This window comes from Atractosteus spatula, chromosome 3 (genome assembly GCF_055471065.1).
Source record: "Atractosteus spatula isolate fAtrSpa1 chromosome 3, fAtrSpa1.hap1, whole genome shotgun sequence".
Lineage (NCBI taxonomy): Eukaryota > Metazoa > Chordata > Actinopteri > Semionotiformes > Lepisosteidae > Atractosteus > Atractosteus spatula.
This window is the reverse complement of record NC_142708.1, coordinates 69890131-69912233: the sequence shown is the minus strand read 5'-3', so window position 1 is coordinate 69912233 and position 22103 is coordinate 69890131. Positions and strand designations below refer to the sequence as shown.

General features: G+C 50.3%; 1 protein-coding gene and 1 pseudogene across 4 annotated transcripts; both read left to right on the top strand.

Moving 5' to 3' along the window:
- The first annotated feature begins 3177 nt into the window (after window positions 1-3177).
- LOC148838530 (low density lipoprotein receptor adapter protein 1) lies at window positions 3178-21343 on the top strand. Of its 4 annotated transcripts, none has more exons than XM_088910263.1 (4): window positions 3178-3246; window positions 13104-13294; window positions 17294-18035; window positions 18578-21343. In XM_088910263.1, exons 3-4 carry the CDS (start codon window positions 17438-17440, stop codon window positions 18667-18669), a joined length of 690 nt encoding a protein of 229 aa, XP_088766389.1. In that variant the 5' UTR covers window positions 3178-3246; window positions 13104-13294; window positions 17294-17437; the 3' UTR covers window positions 18670-21343. The 4 variants fall into 4 exon arrangements, with proteins under 4 accessions (XP_088766389.1, XP_088766386.1, XP_088766385.1 ...); XM_088910260.1 differs by having other exon boundaries at window positions 18574-21343; XM_088910259.1 differs by having other exon boundaries at window positions 12739-13294; window positions 18574-21343.
- LOC148838531 (U6 spliceosomal RNA) lies at window positions 5787-5887 on the top strand (annotated as a pseudogene).
- Window positions 21344-22103: the final 760 nt, after the last annotated feature.

Here is a 22103-nt window from a genome sequence, read left to right as displayed (position 1 = left end):
AAATAACCTGACTTGGACAGACACATTCTATAAATAGCCCTGGAGAGGCCGTTTGCAGACCTGCGGGGATTCAGCCCGTTTACAGACGAGTGGGCGGGGAGGAAACGACGTTTTCAGCCGACTCAATATCCCCTCTGTGTCTGCGAGGCTGAGAGACCGCTAAAAATAGCCGGGCGGCCCGCGGGGAATTCTCCCTGCTGCTCTCCGTGACTAAGGGCTCTGCTGTAACACACAGGCCGCCTGTAACTCCGCGCAGCCCGACGCTTCACTGCAGGGGCAACTGTGACGCGCGCTGCCACGCAGCTCTGCGTAAGTAGCACCTTGTTAAGAAACCAGCGGCTGCCGGAGTTCGGCTCAGGGTTCGGACATTGGGGCGTTTTTACCCTCGCAAAAGCACGCCATTCGCATTGGCGACATAATATATATACATGGGATAGGCTTAAAATCGGAAAATGTCCTCCAAAATCCAAGTTTGGCCGATACCTTCTACAGCAAGTCGATGTGGAGTTTGACCAGGGACCTGAGACCTTAGAATTCAGCGCGTACAGCAGCTTAATTTGTGATTCCAATTAATGGGAAAAACATACATCCTTTTTGAATGAAAAAGGCTGTTGGCAATTTCCCTTGCTAGGAAGTCAGCAGAAATGTCTGGCTATTTATGAAAAATAACAATTCCATCCCGCAACGGAGTTAATATGTAGGGTCTGGAGTTGAATTCACCAACAAACGTCGCCTCAAACCTACATAACCCCACAAAAACCATCCCATGCGGATTTAGAAACAACGTTTATAACCCAAATGCCTTTTTTTGAACTCGCCGCAGACGTTTTCTGGGCGCTGACGATTCAATGTCTGATAGACGGCTGATTATTTTGCTAAAATGGCAGCCAAACCCGTCAGCTATCCGACACAGCTATTGAAAAATCATGACTCGTGTTGGGATTTGGTTATTCGATACGCTCATGGAAAAGAACCCCCGCGATGTGGTTTGTAAGAAGCAGCCTGCGTGTTGATTGCTTTGTGTTCTCGCAGCGAAGCGGCCTGCGGGGAACAAGGTCATTTGCATACACTGTATAATAAAACTTTTATTTATAAGCAATAGTACAATAATGGATGGTATAAAACTCACATCCATATCAAATATAATAGAAATAAATGAAAATGGTCTTATTTAGCTCCTTTGGAAAATCATTCAAATAGACTGATTTGGAGCTGCTGAATACATGATTTCCAAATGAGGTTTGGATGGTAAAACCAGTAATAATGGAGAATCTTTTTCTTATTTCTCCAATTGTTTTTTTTTATCTGCAAGGTGAGGAGGTCTGTCTAGTAACACACAGTGAAAGTTTCGCATGCTGTTCAACCCAGAGACGCGCCCGGGCAGAGATCGGACAAGGGGCTGGCTGCTCGTGCTCGCGGTTGCGGGTCCGCCCATGGCCGGCCGGCGCAGTTCGCTTGAACCTGGGGCAGCCGGCCCACAGCTGGAGCGCCGCTTGGCTGCCCTTGCTCAGAGCTGCTTGGATCTGCACGCCAAGCGGTGCGAGCGTTGCGTCACGCCCCGAACACACAGCTGTCTGTGCTTTCGGCGTAGAAAGGGAAACTGTCCAAAGCCTTACGTAAGGGAACAGCGGAATGAGTGCCGTCTTTGTGCTCGCTTTCTAAGCCGTACAGACGTCCTTCTGAGGAACCGCATTCACGCCATGTCTGTGGAAATGGTCAGCGCGTTACATCTTTCTCAGACAGGTTTCCTGCTTCATTAGGAAACTGTTTAAAACGTGTCAATACCCATAGGGTTATTCATAAAAAACAGTGAAATCTATGCAGTTCAGTTAAACGCCATGACGGCTTTTTTAGCTCGTTCTTAAGCCCTAAAGGGTCATATGCTACTGGCACTATTTTAAATGCAACGATATAAAAGCGCACTGCAATATACACATTCAGGTAGTCCATTTCAGCAGCATTAAAGCAACAGGGTACAATGAGTTAACACCTTCTACACTCGCTGCTCAAAAAGCTCCGGATTTTTTGTTACCTCTTCGGACTTCATGATCCTTGAAGAGTTTAAAAATTCAAAGACACTAGAAGTACTGTTAAAAGAGGAATCGATCTGCCGCACGGTAGTAACGCCTGCGCCAAAATCAGTAAATTGGTTCCGAGTAAAATGCGGAATTGTTCTCATCCTGTCTGAAGTCTAAGGTCCCGGTCAGGACAGCCTAGCGACAAATACTGTGTTTGTATGAGAAAACACGAGTTCCTCTCCTGGAGAAATGGTGAAATACGCAACAAACACATACTGTATTTCACACGCGTGTGAAAAAGGTTATAGCCGGTTTAGTGGACAGACTTTCCCGGACTGAATTTCTATCCGAAGTGTCGCGCTGGAGGGCAAACCGACACGATGGTCCACCTCTTTGGAAACTATTTCGTGTTATTCCTGCGCCCATTTGTCTTTGTCTTCCTCGTTAATTGTGCTTTAATTGGGTCTAATTCCCCTGTCGTTTATATTGGTCCGTGGTTTTACTCCACGTTTTTGTCGTTTTTTAACGCGAGGTCGACAAAACACTTAAGACATTACAGCTAAAGTGCTCTTAGTTAGGGTTCTTGTTAGAATAATATCCTCTTCGTTGAAATTAGGGATTAGAATGATTAAAAGCACAAACCCGGAATGAGTTTATGCGAGAACTGAACGGCGACACAGAGAAGCCCTAAAGCAGTTCTTTATATTGCGGACTCATTGTGAATTATATTGCAGACTAGAAATTCTCAGTACATGGGGCTACAAAGGATGCCCTTAAAACCGAATCTGGTGTTTCTTAGGTAAATACTGTACATGACCTAATGAAGTTCAGGTGGGTAGCTGCGTCAGCATGCGTAGGCTGCAAAGGAACAAGTAATAGGTTTATTCCATGCTGAAAAAAAGAAGAAAGAGAACACAACGTTTCGGCCGTGGAGCCTTCTTCAGGTGTGAGACCTCACACCTGAAGAAGGCTCCACGGCCGAAACGTTGTGTTCTCTTTCTTCTTTTTTTCAGCATGGAATAAACCTATTACTTGTTCCTTATGACCTAATGAAGGCGCCCCCCGCCCACTCTCTCTCTCACACACACACGTGTCCTGCTCTCCGTCTGCCCCCCGCCTCCCTCTCTCCCCTATACCCTCCTTCCTCGGTCCTTCGCTCAGACCGGCATACAGCTCTGGACTCCACGCGTCTCGGCTCCGCGCGGAGAAAGCTGATCTCAAAACACAGGTAGGATGATGCCCACATTAAAAAAAAAAACCGCGATGACGTGTCTCTACCGTACGAGCGTCATTATTATTATTATACAAAGGAACAGGTAACGGGTTTAATCCAGGCTGAAAGGAAAAGAAAGGAAACACAACTTTTCGGCTGTGGAGCCTTCTTCAGGTGTTAAAGTGTCATTATTATTATTGTTGTTGTGGTGGTGGTGGTGGTACCGTGTGATGAGAGGTTGCTGGGTTACTGTAAGACGTGTGTAACGCGCGCGCTAGTGTTCCCACGCCGGCTCGTTCAGTTTGCCCTAACAAGTCCGACCTGTGCTCTAGTCACAGCAGTGTTGAGGGGTAATGTCCCCCGACACTGGAGTGGCAGTAAATATGTCTATATTGTAATCCGGAGATTTCTAGAGCAATCTGGACAGCGTAGCCTCTTCATGGCTGAGGAAGGGGAACTTGATTTTTTTAGACTTTTAGTCTCCGCTAAAAGTAGCAGGATAATCGATGCGGGTACAGTTTCAAATCTGACTATGCGAAGGCTCTTCATGGTTATACCTGGAAGTATGTCGTTTTCTGTTTTCTTCTCCAATTCATTCTCTGCCAAAGTGAAATTGGTATAGCCAAGCCGCGGGAAGAAGTTTGGAATTGTTCTCATCCTGTCTGAAGTCTAAGGTCCCGGTCAGGACACATACTGTGTTTGTATGCGAAAACACGAGTTCATCTCCTGAAGAAACGGCGAAATACGCAACAGTATTTCACACGCGTGTGAGAAAGTTAGCCGGTTTAGCGGACAGACTCTCCCCGGGCTGAACTGCGATCCGGAGTGTTTAGGCTCCTCCCCAGTAGGACAGCGGTTTGGGGAGCTCGGAGAGTCTGGAAACTCCACGCCGAGCCCTGCGGAACGACAATCGGCGAAGCGGAGCAAGAAATCGCGTTCCTTCCGAAGACAGCCGACACACACACACGTGTATATGATCTGCTTTCCAAACTGCCATCCAATTCAACGTGTCACCGAATGCAAAAATAAAATTACAAAAATTCTGTAAATACGGCGGATATAATTGCGCGCTGGCTGCTTTAAATACAGTTTCCCTCCCTCAAAACATAACGACTACCCCGACATCCTGTGGAGTTCTGTCTGTCCCTGGTAGGCCTGATTGCAGCGCAATTGTTAACATCTCTGCCTCGCATTAGCTTATGGCTGGCAGTCATGTTGGACGGATTACAGCACGTCTGGCTGTAGCAGAGGCCGGGCCGTGATTTACTCTGCGAAACGCTGAAGAATTTACCCACGCTATAACGGGAAGCTCGAGCGATCACCTCACCACCGCTCCAGACCCCAGAGGAAATTAGTCAGCGCAGATGACGCAACGCGCCGCAAGAATATTTATAACGATGTACGAGGCTGGTTGCGGTACAGCCCACTGACCAGAATGCGGTCACACGCTGAACCGTACGGAGTTGGCCGTCTTTGCCTTTTTTATAACCTTAAATGGAAGTCTGGGCAACGTCACCGTGTCGGGCAGGTTGAAGTCAAGGCACCGTACATAAACTTTGAACCCATTGGTGCGCGCACCCTCTCACCCGCGCCCACTAAAACAGCTGGTCGAATATTAAAAACTAATAAAGGAGAAAGGAGATATGGCACAAAATGAGTAGAAATGTTTCTAAAAGTCGTGTTGCGGAATCTTTCTATCTTCAGCACCCATTTCTTCCTCTCATTCGTTGGCAGGGTCTGTGCCTCCGGATAGCAACCGTTTTTTTTTAACGACGCCGATGGTCCACCTCTTTGGTGTTTTTTCTTGCGCCCGTTTTTTCTTTGTCGTACTCGTTAATCGTGCTCTAATTGGGTCTAATAGCTAACCCCCCCTGTAGTTTATGCAGGTCCGTGTTGTGTTGTACTCCACGTTTCTGGCGTTTTTTTTTAACCGGAGGTCGGTGCCGGTTAGTCCGAACCTGTAGCTCACTGTCCTGATCTCTGGGCCAGACGGGGAAGTCGAGGGGGGTGCGTGTTTTTTTCTGTACATATTGCAATCGTCTTCCGACCGTCCACTTCAGCTTCGGCTCCGACATCCCAACACACCGACTGACGACGCGTCTCTGCCTTGCAGCTGCTTAATTTTTTTTAATGGGTGACAGGGTGTTGTCTGTAGTTTGTAGTTAATTCGTTCCAGAGGTACAGAGACCCCCATGCGCTGTAAATGTCACGAAATGGTGACCCCTAATTGGGGGAACTGCTATAAAGTGGGCTTTGAAGCGACTAATTGCCACTTATAAAGTAAACCAGGACCACTTTATGTATACCCCAACCACAAGTACGCCTACAGAGCATAATATCCCATTTTATTACAGTCTGTCGATATACCTATCGAACAAACCGATTCCCCTGACACAATTCCAGTAACTACCTGACACAGAACACGGAACACGACTTATCCATCATAGGCAATATTACTCGCTGATCATACAAGAACCCCACAGACCCCAGTCCGCAAAACCAAGGTCCCAAATCAGACAGCACCGCTCTTTGGGGGAAAAAAAAAGCTCGGCTCGGTGATCAGGTGTGTCCCACATATTTTAAAACTGGAACGATACGGAGAAGATTAGCATGGCCCCTCGCAGAGAAGTCAAGCTGTGTAGTCTCAGGCATCTTCTCCAGTCCTGGCTGTCCCAAACTCCTCCTAATACTCCCCCCCTGCTTCCTGTCCTGTTTACCTCCGTGTCCAGTTTTGGGTGGCGGGGGGGGGGGGAGAATTGTGCCTTTGAGACCTTGGGCGTGGGCAGGTGTAATAGGGTGTACTTCCAGAGACCACCACCCTACCCCTCTCAGCCTTAGGGCCAGTCAGACCTGTCCGGCAACGACCACACTTCACCTCGGAACTGCGATTAACGGGTGAGAAACGCATCAGCCCTTGGAGAGACTGGCCATTCAACACAAACCCCTGACACCTGCAGTCCCACTCCCGTCTGCCATCAGCCTCATTGAACAGGTCTGTTGCTGTGGACGATCTGCGGAAATACCTTTGATTTCGCTGATGGTGCTGTTAAGGTTTTGTTCCGGGGACTGAGGACATGCTGACCCAATAGAAGACGCCAAAGACCCACCCCGATTTACTGAATTGGTATTCATCTGAACATTTCAGCCTTTTATCGCATTTCTAAAAATATTCGTTCGTCCCCCCTCCCACCCAACTGAAAATCCATTCGCGTTGAATAGCACAGGCGAACACGGAGCTCAGCGCTCCGTGTCCGCTGCTCCGCCCCCAGCTCGTGAAGGGTGCTGTAGGACTTCCAGGGGTATTGAGTGTCCCCGAGGCGGCTGTGAATGGAATCGCGTGCCTGAGGTCAAAGGACACTGTCCCCGTTACTATCCGTCACCGAGAGGCGCGTTTTAACTCGGGCTGTTCAGATAATTGAGACTGCGGTACCGGGACAGATATAGGCGAGTAAGTCCGGACGGGTCCAAAAGCTCCCATGTGCCTTCCGTCACAGGACTGCCTTCGCCCAGTACATATCTTTTGGAGAGCTGGGGGTGTTGATAAAGTGATTATTTGAGTTACGTATCCAAACGCATGCTGTAAAGAGACGCGCACAGAAGCTTGCGCGCCGAGAGCAATGCAGACGGTGACAGCCTAGGTGAGTCACGATGACGGGCAGAAATCGCACATCATGGTAATCAAGTCGTAGGGAAATTGCTGAGGTGATGGTGACGGCTCGTGTATGCAAACTGTACACGATCATCGATATCCTGCTCGAGGTAATTTAACAGGGCCGGTTATTAATGACGGGGGGGGGGGGTGTCATTCAAATTGCTTTTTATTTATTTCGTCACTGCAGCCTAGAACTGGAATGGAGCCAAAGAGTTCATCAATGCACGAACATCATTTCACAAAGCCACTTCTTGATAGCGGTAACTTCCTCTTGCGGGGGGAAGATGTCTTTAGTATATCTGCCCCCCCCCCCACACACACACGGTGTGCAGCCCCACCTGGATGATGCGCCAGAACGCTCCCCACACACCAGCTCTCAGTGGGGAGGAGAGCAGAGTGATGTGGAAAATAACAGCCAGTTTTCCTTACACTGCAGAAATGAAGTCTCTCTACATTTCGGCTTTGGCTAACTCAATCGAATTCGGATACTGAAACAGTGCCTTCTTAGAGCTACGCAGTATTGCAAAGGACAGCTTTCCCCCCCTGAGCTCGTACACTCAGGCAAAACCTTTTGATACTACAATTCAGTGTGGCACCAGGATGCTCAGTGTCTCCAAGGAACTGCATTAATTTGAACTTCTTTTTACTACGAAAACAGTTACATCTAAGAACCACCGTATTACACCATGTAATATTTTATGATTCAGAACAAGTTTACAAGCACTTGACGTCCAGTGTTAGTGTTTATTGTAAAACCGATCATCCAAGAAGCGGCTGGATGAAGGCTGTCGGATCAGTTAGCGCGGGTGAAAGTGGCTGAAAGGCCTCCTCACACCTGTGACTGGTCATCTGTTGCTCCAGACGGCACACAGGATTAATGTCACGCCCCTTCTAAACCTCTCTCGGGCTTCTTGCGTGCGCAAGTCACAGTACCTATCGGAGCGGACAAAGGAGGTGACAAAGCAGCACAGCCGATGACAAAAGTCGCTTTAGAAACAGGCCATCAGAATGGATATTTCTTCCCTCTGAACAACCCGTTTCAATTCGAATTGAAAAAAAAAACACCCTCCCAGCTCAGCGCCGGCTGCCGTTTCTCCTGCCGTGTGTGTCGGAGCAGATAGCGCTGGGACTGGCGGTGGCGAGGGAGAGATAGGGGCCGAGGAGAGGAGAGAGAGAGAAAAAAACTGAACTGGTGTTTACTTATGAAACTTTTTCTTGTTTGTTTTGCCCGTTCTGGTGCCCTGACAGTCGCGCCCCCTGAGAGATGACACTTTGTGACCTTAACCTTGTTTTGAAAACGGAGCTGTTTCTCGTCCGCCCGCGGCAGAATGTGAAAATGAAGCGACAGTGCTCGCCTGTAACGTGCTCGCAGGTTCTGAACGTGGGTGAACCCCGAGGCCAGGGTTCCGAAAACTGTCGAGCTGTTCTCCGCAGTAGTTAAACGCGCCAGTCCATCCGACCACAGACCCCACGGTGAAGGAGGTCGGGCCGTTTTGCTGTAATCGTCCATTTAGGCGACAGTAAATTCTTCTAACGTTCAAAATCAGCGCTCGGTGTAATGAAAGAGTTAAAAGCTAGGGGGTTCTGGTTGATTTATAGATCAACCTTGAGCGCCTTTTGTGTCCTTTGAACTTCATTTCTTATCCCGCACGCTGTTAACATGGTTCTGTTTCTTGGGTACTACATCTTACTGCCCTGCTTTTAAAAATAAACCAAAATAGTTTATACCTAAATAGTGTGTTGTGAATCCCAGGGGGGAAAAAAGAATAGGTCAGAAGCAGCAATGACTGGCAATGACATTATTATCATTAGTGCCACCTTAAACATAAAGCAGTTCCGGCCCCAGTTTAATCTAAAGATTGGGAACTACTGTCAGTTAGATATGCAAACGCCAGCACTTGACGATTTAGGGAAAAAAAACCTATGAAGAACATCAGGGCTGCTGTCCAGTATTGCTCTTATAGCTGGTGACTGGCCAGGCAGGCTGGCACTTGAGTTTAATCCTGTCTTTCGTTGCGGATCCTGGTTTCCAGGTCTCTGTTCTGCAACCTTGCTGAGGTCCAGAATTCTGGCATTCCTCATCCATTCATCAGGGGTGTCAGCTCAAGCCAGTGTGTTGCAGGTGACCATGGACAGCAGTGCTCCTTCTCCAGAGACTGAGACTGTTGCCATTAGGGTCAATGAAGTCACTCATTAATTCAGTCCAGTCATCCGGCACCCCAGAAGACTCACATTGCACTGAAGGTCCATGAGTGAGGAGGACAATCACAGCAGGTCTAGGATTGACAGATTTCAGGAGCAAGCTAGTCCAGTGGAAAAGACAGGAGCTGGCAGAGTCTTACAGCTTCCCAACTCTTTAAATCTTAAAAGCTGGAGGGGGGCAACTTAACTTTGTACAGTTAAGCAGCTTGTATCAGATCAGTTCGGAGTGCCACACCCTAGTTTTTGAATTCCAGACCATTTTTTGCCCCAGCCAGCAACAGATAGTGTATGTTTGTTTACAAACGGTTATTTACAGGCCAGAAACGCACAGCAGTAAAGACACACGTGGATTTGCACGTGTTTCAGAATAAATACACATGAGCACACTGCGCTCGCTGTAGGACCGGCGGTCAGCACTGTAAGAGCCACACTGTCTGCGCGCCTCCTTCAGGGAGAAGCGCACAGCTCTGCTCTGCGGCGCCCCCCCTCAGCTGCAGGAATACCAGCGCACTCCCGGGAGAGGTGGCCTGCAGGTGTGTGTGTGAGAGAGAGAGAGAGCGGGTCGTGACGGTGTTTCGCTCCAGCAGGACCACAGTGTCGTTATTACGGTTCAGCGCAGTGAAGCCAGGCTCGCAGGCGCAGGTCTGGAGACCCTCCCTGCTCCAGGTTTACAGCCCAGCTGAGCTCTTTACTTCATTGAACCTTGTGAATGAGCGAACGAGATGCTTCAGCTGGAACCTTCACTGGTTAGTTTCTCTCCTCTCAGATTTTAAGCTGCAAAATGCCACAGTTAAAAGTGACAACATCTTGAAGAGCTATAAACATTGATAGAGTGAAGATTCATACAATCGTCAGGCCAGTAAGGGGTTAGGTTATCCAGCCGAGAGCTCAGCTGAAACAAAAACAGCCTAACTCTTCAACAGTCTTTGTTATTGTCTTAATTGGACATACAGTAAGAAAAAGTTACAAATGGGGCCACTGGGCCTATCTAGATCATTTGGTTGCTAGATTCTAATTGATCTGAGGATCTCACTCAGACATTTCTTGAAAGAAGCAATGGCCTGTTCCATGCACTCACCACTCTTTGTGTAGAGAAGCATCTTTTAATTTCAGTGCTTCCTAACACAAAATGAAGCCTCTCTTCTAGGGGGGGTGAGGAGTTGGGGTCGGAGCAGGAAGAAGCACTCCTCATCTCGTGTCCAGCAGGCATGTGCTGTGCCTGCAGGGATGTGTACGTGTGCATCAGGCCGTGCCTGTACTGGAATAGGATCCTCCCTGGCTTTTACTGTAAACAAATCCTGTGTTTTTAGATCAAATACAAGGAAGCTTTTTCCATGGTGGCTGTGTACGTGAATGGGGAGGAGGTCTGCCTTCCTTGGCAGAACCCCAGAACTAAAAAGAAAGGCGCATGTGCAATCAGACTCATGCTAAGAGGAACTGGGGTTATATAACTGCAGCCCTTTTAAGACCCATAACTCTGCAGCATGAAGGGCAGGTTTGCTCACAGCTGACCAACGTTGGCTCACACACAGAGCTGGAATCCCTCATTAACTGGCTTCAAATCTGGGTTCTGCAGCAGAGCAGGCCATGGTAAAATGCACTGTGCTGCACAGGATTCCTGCTTCTTAAATGTGACTTCTCTTTCCATGAGAAGACTGCTCTCAAAGCCCTGAGATTAGTCTGGTCTTACACATTTCCTTTAAACTGTGTGATATGGGCTTGAATTTCCACTAAAAATGGAGCAGAGGTAGAATAGTTTATGATATATATTCAAAGTTTAAACATTTGGTTGTTTTGAGGGGGGCACCACAAGTTTTTAGAAAAATGGCCGACCACCATTGTAATCATGTTAAACAAAACTTTGCAAAAGAAGCTTTAAAGCCATACCCATGTCAACAATACACAAAAACCTTCTTCGTGTTGCAAGCCAGTGGTGTCCAGTGCTGGTCCTGGAAAGCCACAGACACCTCAATGGTCAGTGAGCACTGACCCAGATAGCCTGGTCACTGTTCCTAATGAAGCAGCTGACCGGGCCCACTATCTCACCCAGAACTCAGGAGGAAGGACGATCAGCTTCTCTGAGACCATGGCTGGAAACCCCTTTTGAAAGAGAAGCTGTCAGCACTGACACAGCAGGAAGAAGGAGGTGGTGGTGATGATGCACAGAAGATGATGACGAGGCAAAGGAGGAAGAAGATGAGGAGGCAGGGAAGCTTGCATACTAATTAACTGAAAACAAAGGCCCATGCATGACCCATCAAGGCCATGTCTGCTACTGCACTCTCCAGAGGAGCCTTGTCTCGGGGGACAGACCGAGTGGCCTGGGTTTATTCTGGGGCTCGGTGGACTGAAGCAGTCTGGGAAGATGGTGTCTGCTGTCTGGCTAGCAGCAGAGGAGGTGTGGGGCACGGGGGGCGTGAGGAGTTGCCAAGCAACGTCGTCATGGTGACTGACTCTGCCACTGACTCTCTGGAGGCCCCAGAGAGACCAGGAGCCAGACCGCAACGCTTGGGTACAACCCAAACAAAACATGGTGCTGAGCCTGTGCTCTCAGCTCCTCGCACACATGTAAGCATTTAGTCTTCCTTTAGGGAGACTGGAAGTCTTAGCATTATTTTGGACATGGCAAAGTCCGTTTGGAAGTAGCGTTAACTCCCTCACGGATTTCTCATGTGCCGTCAGCTGTTACGGCTCTCAGGTCTTTATGTGATTTTTGGGGAACGTACTTCAGCTCTGATAACAGTGTGGGATGGTGCGGTAGTAGATATAGAAGACTACATTGATTTTGATTCACAGGCTAGTTGAAAATTTGAGACAGAAATGGCGACTGTACTTTAAATTTTAAAGTACAGTCAGGTGTGAGAGTGTGTGTGTGTGCTGGTGAATTCAGGGTGAGTGTGAGAGGAGAGGGACAGCAGTGGCTCTAGCAGTGTCTACAGTACAGTCAGGTGTGAGAGTGTGTGTGTGCTGGTGAATTCAGGGTGAGTGTGAGAGGAGAGGGACAGCAGTGGCTCTAGCAGTGTCTACAGTACAGTCAGGTGTGACAGTGTGTGTGTGCTGGTGAATTCAGGGTGAGTGTGAGAGGAGAGGGACAGCAGTGGCTCTAGCAGTGTCTACAGTACAGTCAAGTGTGAGCAGTTTGCTGGGCAGTTGTTGTTTATTATGAAAATTGAGGGAAAATGATACTTTTGGCTACAGGCCATTGTGCACACTGTGTTCCACGATCTTATCGCTTTTCACACTATTCTCTAAACACAGAAGGGTCAAGTAATGCATACACATTCCGAAAAACTAGAACAACGACTGAACAAAACCTGAACAATTTTTAATTTTGTTCAGCTTAAAAAAATTAAACGTTAACTAGACAGAAGGATTAAAGATGAGCAAGGAGGAAAGTTTCATGCTGGGGGAACGCTGGGTTTCATGCTGCTTTTCCACGTCTCCAAAAGCGTATCGAAGACTTGTTTTCAGCTTAAAGTTACAAATTGCAAAAACCAAACCACTGAGAGAGCCGGACTTTGATCAAGCCAGACTGTAGCAGTTCCTTATCTCCTGGGAAGCTCATTTGTATAATGTGTCACTCAGCACGCCGTGTCCTCTCGGATGGCGTCTCAAAATAAAAAAAAAAACATCACCTGCCGTTCTTCCTCCAGGAGATAAACACGCTGGCTCTGGCGGGGCGTGCCCACACACAAAAGCGGCGTGCTGGACGGACACGACTCTCACAACCACGCTGCGATGCGCCCGCTGCCTCCCAGACTCACTTCACGGTTTAAGAACGCAGGCGGCGGAGCACTTGACTGAAGCTGGACACCTGAGACACAATACCACCGGCAGCGACGGTTTAACTGGGCTTCCCCTGCAACATTTTCAATTTTAAATTTATTTTTTAAATTTTTTTCCATCACCCGTGCCTGGAAAAAAAACCCCAACGCACACCACCGGCGATGTGGCTATTTCTCTGCTCCTGACAGGGAATTTTAGAGGGTTTATGCTTTGTTTGTGCTTGCCCTTTCAGGAATTTTTGTCTCGGCCCTGAAGGGGGGGCAGTGTGCGTTTTCCCTCACACTTGGCTTTTGAATTTAAAAGCGGGGCTACGATCTGAACTGCAGAGAGAGAGACTGCCTCGCTCCACCGGCGTGACGGCCAATCCGACAGGCAGAGCAGCACGCCGCACGCGGACGCGCCTTGCTGACCCACCGGCCGCAGGTAAGAGCAAATCTAGTTCACTACGTCCACTCGCTCAATAAACACGCTTACACGTTTGCGGGCTTGAGCTGCGCGTTTAGTCGTGCGGTTTATGTATTCAAGTGCGCGCATGCTAGCAGCTGTTGGACCGCTGAGCAAAGTACCTGACACCGATTGCTTCAGGAATGACACAGCTGCTTTGTGAGTACAAATGCAATTCGCTTTGGCTAAAAGCGACAACCAGGCTGAATGTCGATGGGAGCTTTTAACCGTATGTTTGCTACCGGACAGCAAGCGTGGATTCAAATACTTCCCTGCACACGGCGATCTGGTCACATTTGTTGGCGCACCGGTTCGACTGTTAATTTCCTCCTTTCTTGAGAGCCTCGGTAACTTCGCCTTCCGAGTTCAAAAAGCTGTGGGGTCGCGTTCTGTCGAGGACTGGCGGGAGGTGTAGCGGTGTATTTCTGCCAGGTGTGCGTGTTCTCGGATTTAATTGAGATCAGCAGCACCCGCTGTAGAGGTAGCCGAGACGTAAAAAACGACCCGACCCTCGATGGAAACGCGGTGGAATACTAAGAACTCTTGTTCCGCTTTCCAAATGGATGTATCAAATCGACATTTTGACGTGCTCTTATGTCTTTGTCGAGAAGTCCGACTGTGACAGCTAGCTCTATAACACCCGCTCCGACATCTTTCCGATTGCTGGCTGCTTCGTGGCAGGAGCGATAAGGATACAAAACGCACACCACTTCTTTTAATCGAACACGCTTCCTTTAAGTTTCCTCTAACTCGGGGTCCGAGGTCCTTGCTTGGCTGCCTCGACGCAGTTTTGCATAACTGGTATTTCCAGAAAGCCTCTTGGGCTGACGCAGTGAGTACTGTAAATGAGCCCCCCCTTTTTTCCTTCCGCCGGTGCAACACTCGAAGCTTTCTACTCGAATCCTCCAATGGATACCAATTTGAACGCCTTGTAATGGTCGCTTAAAAGCGCTCTGACGTTTGTCTCGCCATTAAAATCTGCAGCGGCGAGCCATTGTAGCTCCCAGAAATGAACGCCGGGAGAAAGTCAGGGTCCTGACATTCAGTGGAATTCTACAAGCCTCCCACACGCATTTGCATGCAGGACCTGTCTGTGACTCGCCGAATCGCTTCTCAAGATCAACAGCGGAGGTGCCCTCCTACAATAAACCCAATTTATATCGTATTGAGTAGCCTTGTTTGCGCTGCGCAACGTATTCTTTTATCTTCCTTTTTTTTCTGCTGCTTGTCCAAAAATTGCGGCGTCTTTCATTGGTAAACAATCTGCTGACAAAATGAGGGTCACGTTTGCTCCGATAATCTCCGCGCAGGTCCCGGTTTTCCCGCCACTTTATCCCCTAATCTCCGGTTCTAATTGGTGCATGTAACTGGTCGGCATGCTTGTTCAGACTTGAGTTCTAAGAAGGCTGATTATTTCCAGCAGCCCATGCATACAGAATGTAATGCCCTCTCCTTAACTTCCCGATTTCCCCTTGTTTCTGTCTAAACGGCTCTAGGTGACCAGTTTGTGACAGGCCGAGATACATTGTCAATTCCCGAATGTATCAGATTCTTCTGGCAGGAAGAGGGGGGGTGTTTTCTCCTGGCTGAGTTCAGGTGCACACTTTCCGGCCGGGTCACTGTGAGAAAGAGGGCAGCTCTGACAAACATGACTGTTGCTTCAACACCACTTACAAACCCTTTCACCTTTTGCAGAGCTGAGCGCAAACTTTTACATTCGCCCTTCGACAGAGAATGAGAATCAATTAGCCTGCGATTCAGAAATCGGGTGGAGCAAAAACCTGAGAAGATGGAAAAATCCCCGCAGGACCAAACTGGGGACCAGTGCGCCAAGCGAGCAGACGGGCAGTGTTTTCTTTAATCTGGCACTGAACCCCGCCGCCGCCGCCCTCGGAAAACAAACAGCTGAAGAGGGTGTACAAAGGAAAACTCTCGAAAGACTGTTTTTGCTGAACGCTTTCATCATTTCCCAACGGCTGCTGCCACAACTGTACATTCCTGCTGTAATGGGCCTGCCTTCGCGTTTTTCGAAAAAATGTTTTAAAAAGCCAACTTTTTTGACGCCACCTAGTGTCCGACGTATGCAACTGCAGGCGGCGTTTTCTTTGTCGTCTTGGCAATAATCCAGCGACCATTCAGCCGAAAGAAAAGGGCATGCAATTATTAAATCGGACGTTTGTCACTGGGGGAAAAAAACCCTTTTAGAGCCGTTTACTAACAGGTCATCAAAATAGTGGGACAAGAGAGATCTCCTGCTTTCTACATTCATCAATGCAACCGCAAATCCTGGGGACAGCAAGTATCTCCTGGGATCAGAACACTAGGATGGAAATTACAATCCCTCCCTTCCAAGGTTAAGAACGGCATGTCCAAAATGGCCTTCACGCCAGAAGCACAGGTGCGAGTCAGGATGACTTGGGGAGAAACCGCGAGCTGGGTTCAGGGAGTTCAGCTGGAGGAGTTGAACCTCTGCGAGGCACGAGAAGTGAAACAAAGAGGCCGAATTCCAGCTGAACCCAGCACAGAGGGCAGCGTCGCCAGAAATGCTACAAAACCGGAATGTGGAACGCTGTGTCTCTGAACGCCGATCCTCCCATTGGAGAAACATCAGAGCAGCTCAGCTCAGCAGAAGCACACGAGGAGGGCTGCATGTTTGCTGGGTTGCACAGTGTGGCTGCTCTCCTGCGTTCTGCAGGGGGTCTGTGTGCTGCGGCAATTCCTCACACAGCGCTGGGCCCGGATCCGCGCCTTCAAGGGGAAAAAATAGGCCAAGCAGCATAAAGGTGTTTCCTGCAAGAGAGGAAGGGGGGGGGGAAGACGATCGCCTAACTATTGTTCCATTTGCAGAAGAGGAGGCGTCCAGTACTGGAATCCACGTATCGGATGAAAAGCGAAGACAAACGAGGAATGCAGGGGAATGGGCAGAAGAAAGCCGTTGTTGCTGTACAGTTTGTACAGAATACATACTGCAATAGGGGTGATACAAATATAAAATCTGATCCCCCATCTGGAAAAGAACGTCAGGAAGTGTTGTTGTAGCTGTGAGGGTTCTATTCCAAATGTCCAGGCCAGCGTATTGCAGATCTTAAGAGAAGAGAGAATGCCACCATATTATTTTTTGTGTTAATTATTTAATTGAAGGAATTGTTTGGATGAAAAAGTCCTACTGCCTGTGGTTTTGGAGTCGCAATCGTATCCTAGCTGAACAGCAGCTGGAAGATCTGATTTTGACAAGTGATCCTGGTCCAGTCCTGGAACCTCTGGGAGTCCGGCCCTCTCATCGGGAGCAGAGGTGGGGTGCAAACGTGAAGATCCCTTTGCTCTCCGCAGAGGTGGACTTGATCGGGGCGGTCGGGGAATGTGACCGAGCCTCCACAGGGGATTTCCGAATGCGGAAATGTGTGGAGCGATCTGGAGCGCGAGACTCCCTTACGGTGGCTCGTCGGGAGTCGGGAGCACTGTTCTTGATGACCTCCTCCTGGAATGTGTGGGCAGGGCGCCTCGGTCAGCCCTGGTTACTGTCCGCAGGGGCCTGTGCTGTATTAACTGTGCTCTTGCTGCCGGTACACGCGGTGTCTGAACGGAGAAGCCTGCTCCCTGGCCAGTGTGGTCACCCCAGCCCCAAGAGTCCGACCGACTCCTTCTCTAACCCCCCCGCGTGCCAACAGCTCTCCTTTCTGTAGCCAAGTAACAGACGCCAGTAAACACTTTCCGTGCTCTTTCCTCGTGCGTGGGCTGAAACCAAAAGATTTAAACCTGCCGTGCTCTCTTCAAGAGCTCTCCAAGCGGAGTCTTTTTTTTCACAGCTGCTAGGGCCTGTGCGTAGTGAGGCAAGGAAAACCAACGAAGCTGCCCAGATCGGTGTGCCAGTTCGAACGTAACGATTTGGAATCGGGTGCTGGCTTATTTTTGCGTGCGCTGCTCAAGCCGATCTTTCTGCCACCTGATGGTCTGTCTCCTTTTCTCCCCCCTCCCCAGTCGTCCAGCCCCTGTGAATGAGAGCGGGCCCGTCGCCGGCGGAGCTGGAGAAACGGCTTAGGACGCAGGGCGCCTGCCGCGTCGAAGGCCGTCCGCTTGCTGCGTCTCATTTCCTCGGAGCCCCGGTCGTCGAGGCTCGCGGTCATGGCCCTCGGACCCCTGCAGCTGATGCGCACCCTGCGCAACTCCCCCGCCGCCCTGCGCCGCAAGTTCGGCCGCGACCGGACTGAGAGCCTGTCGCACGGAGACCCGCTCTTCAAGGTGCACTACCTGGGCATGGAGAAGATCTACTCCCTGGACCTGGAGCAGGCCGAGGAGGCCATCGCGCGGCTGCTGGAGGGGGCGCCGGGCAAGATGGGGAAGGACCACGCGCTGGTGGTGCGCCCGCGCTACGTGGAGGTGAAGGAGATCTCCACCGGCCGGCAGCTGACCAAGACCTACCTGCAGGACATCGCCTACTGCGCCGCCGACACCACCCACCCCAACGTCTTCCTCTACATCTGCAAGCACCGCGCCCAGCAGCTGCAGTGCCGCGTCTTCTGGTGCAGCCGGGCCGAACGGGCGCGAGACATGACGGCCTGCCTGGCCAAGTCCTTCCAGAAGGCGCTGTGCGACTGGCAGGAGGCGGAGGCAGTGGCCAATGGTGCCGCCCCCCAGGAGGGAGGGGCCGACGGGGTGGGGTCTCCCGTGACCCCGCCCCCTGATGGGAGGAGCTCCACACTGCCAGCGAACTTCGGGAAAGGTGAGTGGGCGTGAGGAGAGACTGAATGTGCATGGGATTGAGCAGGAGATGGGCATCCCTAGTTCTGGAAAGGCAGGCAGGCAGAGCTGATTGAAAGTGATTTTGCTAGAATAACTCTTTCCATTAACCAAAGACCAATTAGACTACTGAATGGCCTCTTACCTGTGAGGGTTATGTTCCAAACATCCAGGGCAGCATATTGCAGATCTGGGATGGGCAGCACCAGCCCTTAAGAGGAGAGAGAATTCCATGATGTTTTTAATGTTAATGATTGAGTTTGAATACCCGGAGAGCCTCCCATTCTTTTTATCTGTAGTGGCATCATGGACCGGGGGCAAAAATTGCTTAATCTTGACTAAGCCAGGCACCATGCAGGAGTAAGCTTAGAGGAAGCCAGCAGGTCCAGAGACTGAGCTAGAGACTCGTTAACTCCAGGGCACCGAGGGTGCACCCATAGTCCCGCGCAGGGATTCTGGCTGTGCCGCTGTGCCAGGGCTGCCCACGTCTATGCCACTGAGCTGCTTTCCTTTCTGTGAAGCCAGTTCGCTGGAAGAAGAGGACCCAGGCCTCGCACACGCCCTTCAAGGCCTTCGCCAGGAAGATGGCGGCGGGAGACCGGCGCTCCTGGACGTGAGGCGCGGCCGGCACGGGCCTCGCGCGCACCGCCTCGGGCTGGCGCTGGTCGCCCGCAGCTGAGTGACCGGTGGGACTGGAGGGGGGTGGGCGGGAGGCGCCGAGAGGGATGGACACCTGCACAGTTCACACACAAACGCCTCCAGCCACCTCTGCCAGACTTTGTGGGACAAGCTTTTTTTTTTTTTAAAAAAAAGAATTTTAAGTTTTGTTTTCTCTCCATATTGTTTTTACGCGGAGTGTTTAAGCTACAAACGCGAGTTCGTCTGTGTTTCTGGGACGGGGGAGAGGAGGATAAATAGAGGTACGGTGCCCCAAACCAAAACGGATCTCCGATCTCCTCGGGGAGATGGAGTGAGAGAGAGAAACTCTGGGGTCCCTTTCCGTCCTCCCCGAGAAGTCCCGTGTCCCAGACACCGCCGGAACCTCGATCGAAATGGAGTCGCTGGATCCCGTTCACTTTCCTGTCGTTTTCTTTGTGAAAGCCCCGGGGGGCTGCCGGTCTCCACACGTCCTGTTACAGCTGTTCGTTCTACAGCCGCCAGTGTGGGTGCCCCCCCCCCCCTCTCTTTTTCCTTGGGGGCGGGTGAGGGGGCTCGACAGTTTGCTCGCGAGCTCCTGGTGCACGTCGGGGCTTGCTGCCATTCCTCGCGCGTTTCGTCTCCACAGGCTCCCCGCTCGTGGAATGTCTGTGGCGTGTTTTAGAGCTGCTGGGAGAGACGACTAACGAGCTCGCGGGGCCCGCGTGTGAAACGCAGCCGCTCTCCCGCTGTCGGGGCCCGGTGCAAGAGGACTCCCCGGCAGCTCCGCGCTTTGCCCCACTGACGCGCAGTTCCCCAGAGTTTCCGTTTCGTGAATAACGAACGGCTCCGTGGGTGGCTTTTTTTTTAAAAAAAAACCCGAATCACCCGTTAATCTGCCCGTGATGTTCAGAGCCGCCCCACGGGCACCTCAAGCGCACGTTTGATGTTTGATGTTCAGGCCCCTCTCTTTCTTCACCGCTTGTCTTTCCGAAGCTGAAGCCGATACACTTAGTCGAAACGTGTAAGTTCGTTGAAACGGTCAATGAAGGTCACAGCCCGTCTTGAGCGCAGCCCCCGTCCTCCCTCAGACAGGATCGTCTTTTAGGGAGCGAAGCAGAAGGCGGGGTACAGGGAACAGCTCTGTGGAACCGACGCATTGTCGTTACCTCCTCCTCTCTGACCCCCCAAAACCCTCGGCCCTTCGCGCATGTGTGTGGGGGAGGGCGATGGCGCTCTGAAGTGCACAAAGTGGAATTCTAAGAAAAATTAATTAAATCTCCCCTCCTCAAAGAATCACAGAATGTACCCTGGCAGCTTTTAAAAAACATTCATCTTTGGTTTCTTGACCAAAGCAGTTGGGCACAAGTTCAGTTATTTTCGGGACATGCCTGTTTTTTTTGTTCGTGGTGGCACTCTGGAATGCAGCAGTTCTGGTCTTTTTGTTGTTGTTGTTGTTTCTTCTCCTACCACAATGTTTGCTGTTATGTAACCCAATACGTTCTCTCCTGTCAAGCGCCTCTCTGGGGAGGGGGAGGGGGGCGCTGTTCTCCAGTCCAGTGACGCCTCAAAGGAAGCACTTCAGTAGCGTGATCTCATGCACGATGGGTTCGGGAATCGACCTGAGCCCCTCGCCCGACTCGAACAGGAACTCGCGGTGGCGAATATTCGGCCACACGCGGCTGAGAGCCCGGCGGAGGCAGCCGGCTCCGGGCGCCGCAGGGAACGGAGCACGCCCAGCCAGCGGGCATCGGGACCGGCTGTGTGCCAAGGAGCCAGTCGGCGCTGTCCTGCTACAGGGATCTCGCAGGCAAATGAGACCGCTCATCGGCCGAAAGGCACCACTAAGGAAACGCCTCATCCGGTTCGCTTCCCAAGTCCAGCGGCCTGTTTGCCAGCCTCCCCCTTTCCTTAACCCCGGCCGCAGGCTCGGACCTGTGGTTGGGATTATAGATGTCGAGAGCGGCGGAGACATTGCTTTCCACCTCGCGTTGCGGCATGGGGTGCCAAACTCTAGACCCCTCAAAATGCACCAGGCATGTTCTTATCGGGCCAAAACAAATTCAACAGCTTTCCCCTCCCAAACGCGTGTCTGTATGTGCATTTCATGCCAAGTTCGAAAGTGATCAGTTAAATCTCTTTCTGGTGCTTTGCTCAGTGTTCTGTTATTTGGCAGGTAGATAATCGAAGTGTCATTAGTTCTGCTGTTACAAAAAAACATCAAATGCAGTCCTGGAAAATTTTCGTTTGCTTCAGAGCTGATGGTAAAGCAGTGACCTCTGCTGGTCAAGATCAACACTGCGGGTTCCGTGTGTGTATTGTATATGCCCTGCTTGTTCTGTGGTTTTATCGCCCAAGTGCTGCCACCTGCCGTCGGGAACGTATACTGCATATATACGCTACGTTGAAAGGTTCAGCTTGAATTTAGGGGGAATTTAAGAATTTCTTAATTCTCCAATGTCAATGTCTGGACTATGTTCAGAAAAGGCGTCTTTTAATTTATTTTGCATTTAGTATTAAAGGTATCCTTAAGTAAAGGGGACGATTCCTGTTTCTTGGGAAGAGAAGTCACCTGTTATTTTTATTTTGAATAGTTTTTTTTATATACATTTGAATGTATTTTATGGAATATTAAAGTCTTATGATTTTATACAGTAACTGTGTCAGTGTTTTCTTTGGCACTGCTGAGTTAACTTGATCCCGACCAAGGAGACTGATATTACTTCCTTACACCTATATCGCGCTTTTCTGGACGCTCCACTCAAAGCACTTTACAGTAATGGGGACTCCCCTCCACCACCACCAGTGTGCAGCCCCACCTGGATGATGTGATAGCAGCCATAGTGCACCAGTACTCTCCCCACACACCAGCTCTCAGTGGGGAGGAGAGCAGAGTGATGAAGCCAGTTCAGAGAGGGGGATTATTAGGAGGCCATGACTGGGAAAGGCCAGGGGGAAATTTGGCCAGGACACTGAGGTAACACCCCTACTTTTTTCAAGAAATGCCCCAGGCTTTTAAATGACTACAGAGAGTCAGGACCTTGGTTTTATGTCTCATCCGAAGGATGGCACCTTTTGACAGTATATTGTCTCCCTCACTTTACTGGGGCACTAGGACCCACATAGACCACAGGGTGAGCGCTCCCTGCTGGCCCAGCAGCAACCTCAGCTTTTCCTAGGAGGTCTCCTATCCAATTACTGGCCAGACTCACACTTTCTGAGCTTCAGCAGCTTGGCAGCTGGGAGTTGCAGGGTGATACAGCGGCAGGCTACGCCGTACACACTGAAGGATAGACTCTGCACGGGGTTTCTGTGAAGGTGCTGTCTGATCGGACATTTGGATCTGATCAGTGCTGACTCCCCTGAAAGGCAGGCACCTTGTCTGGGCGGGTCGGAGTTGTGCTTCAGCCTCCAT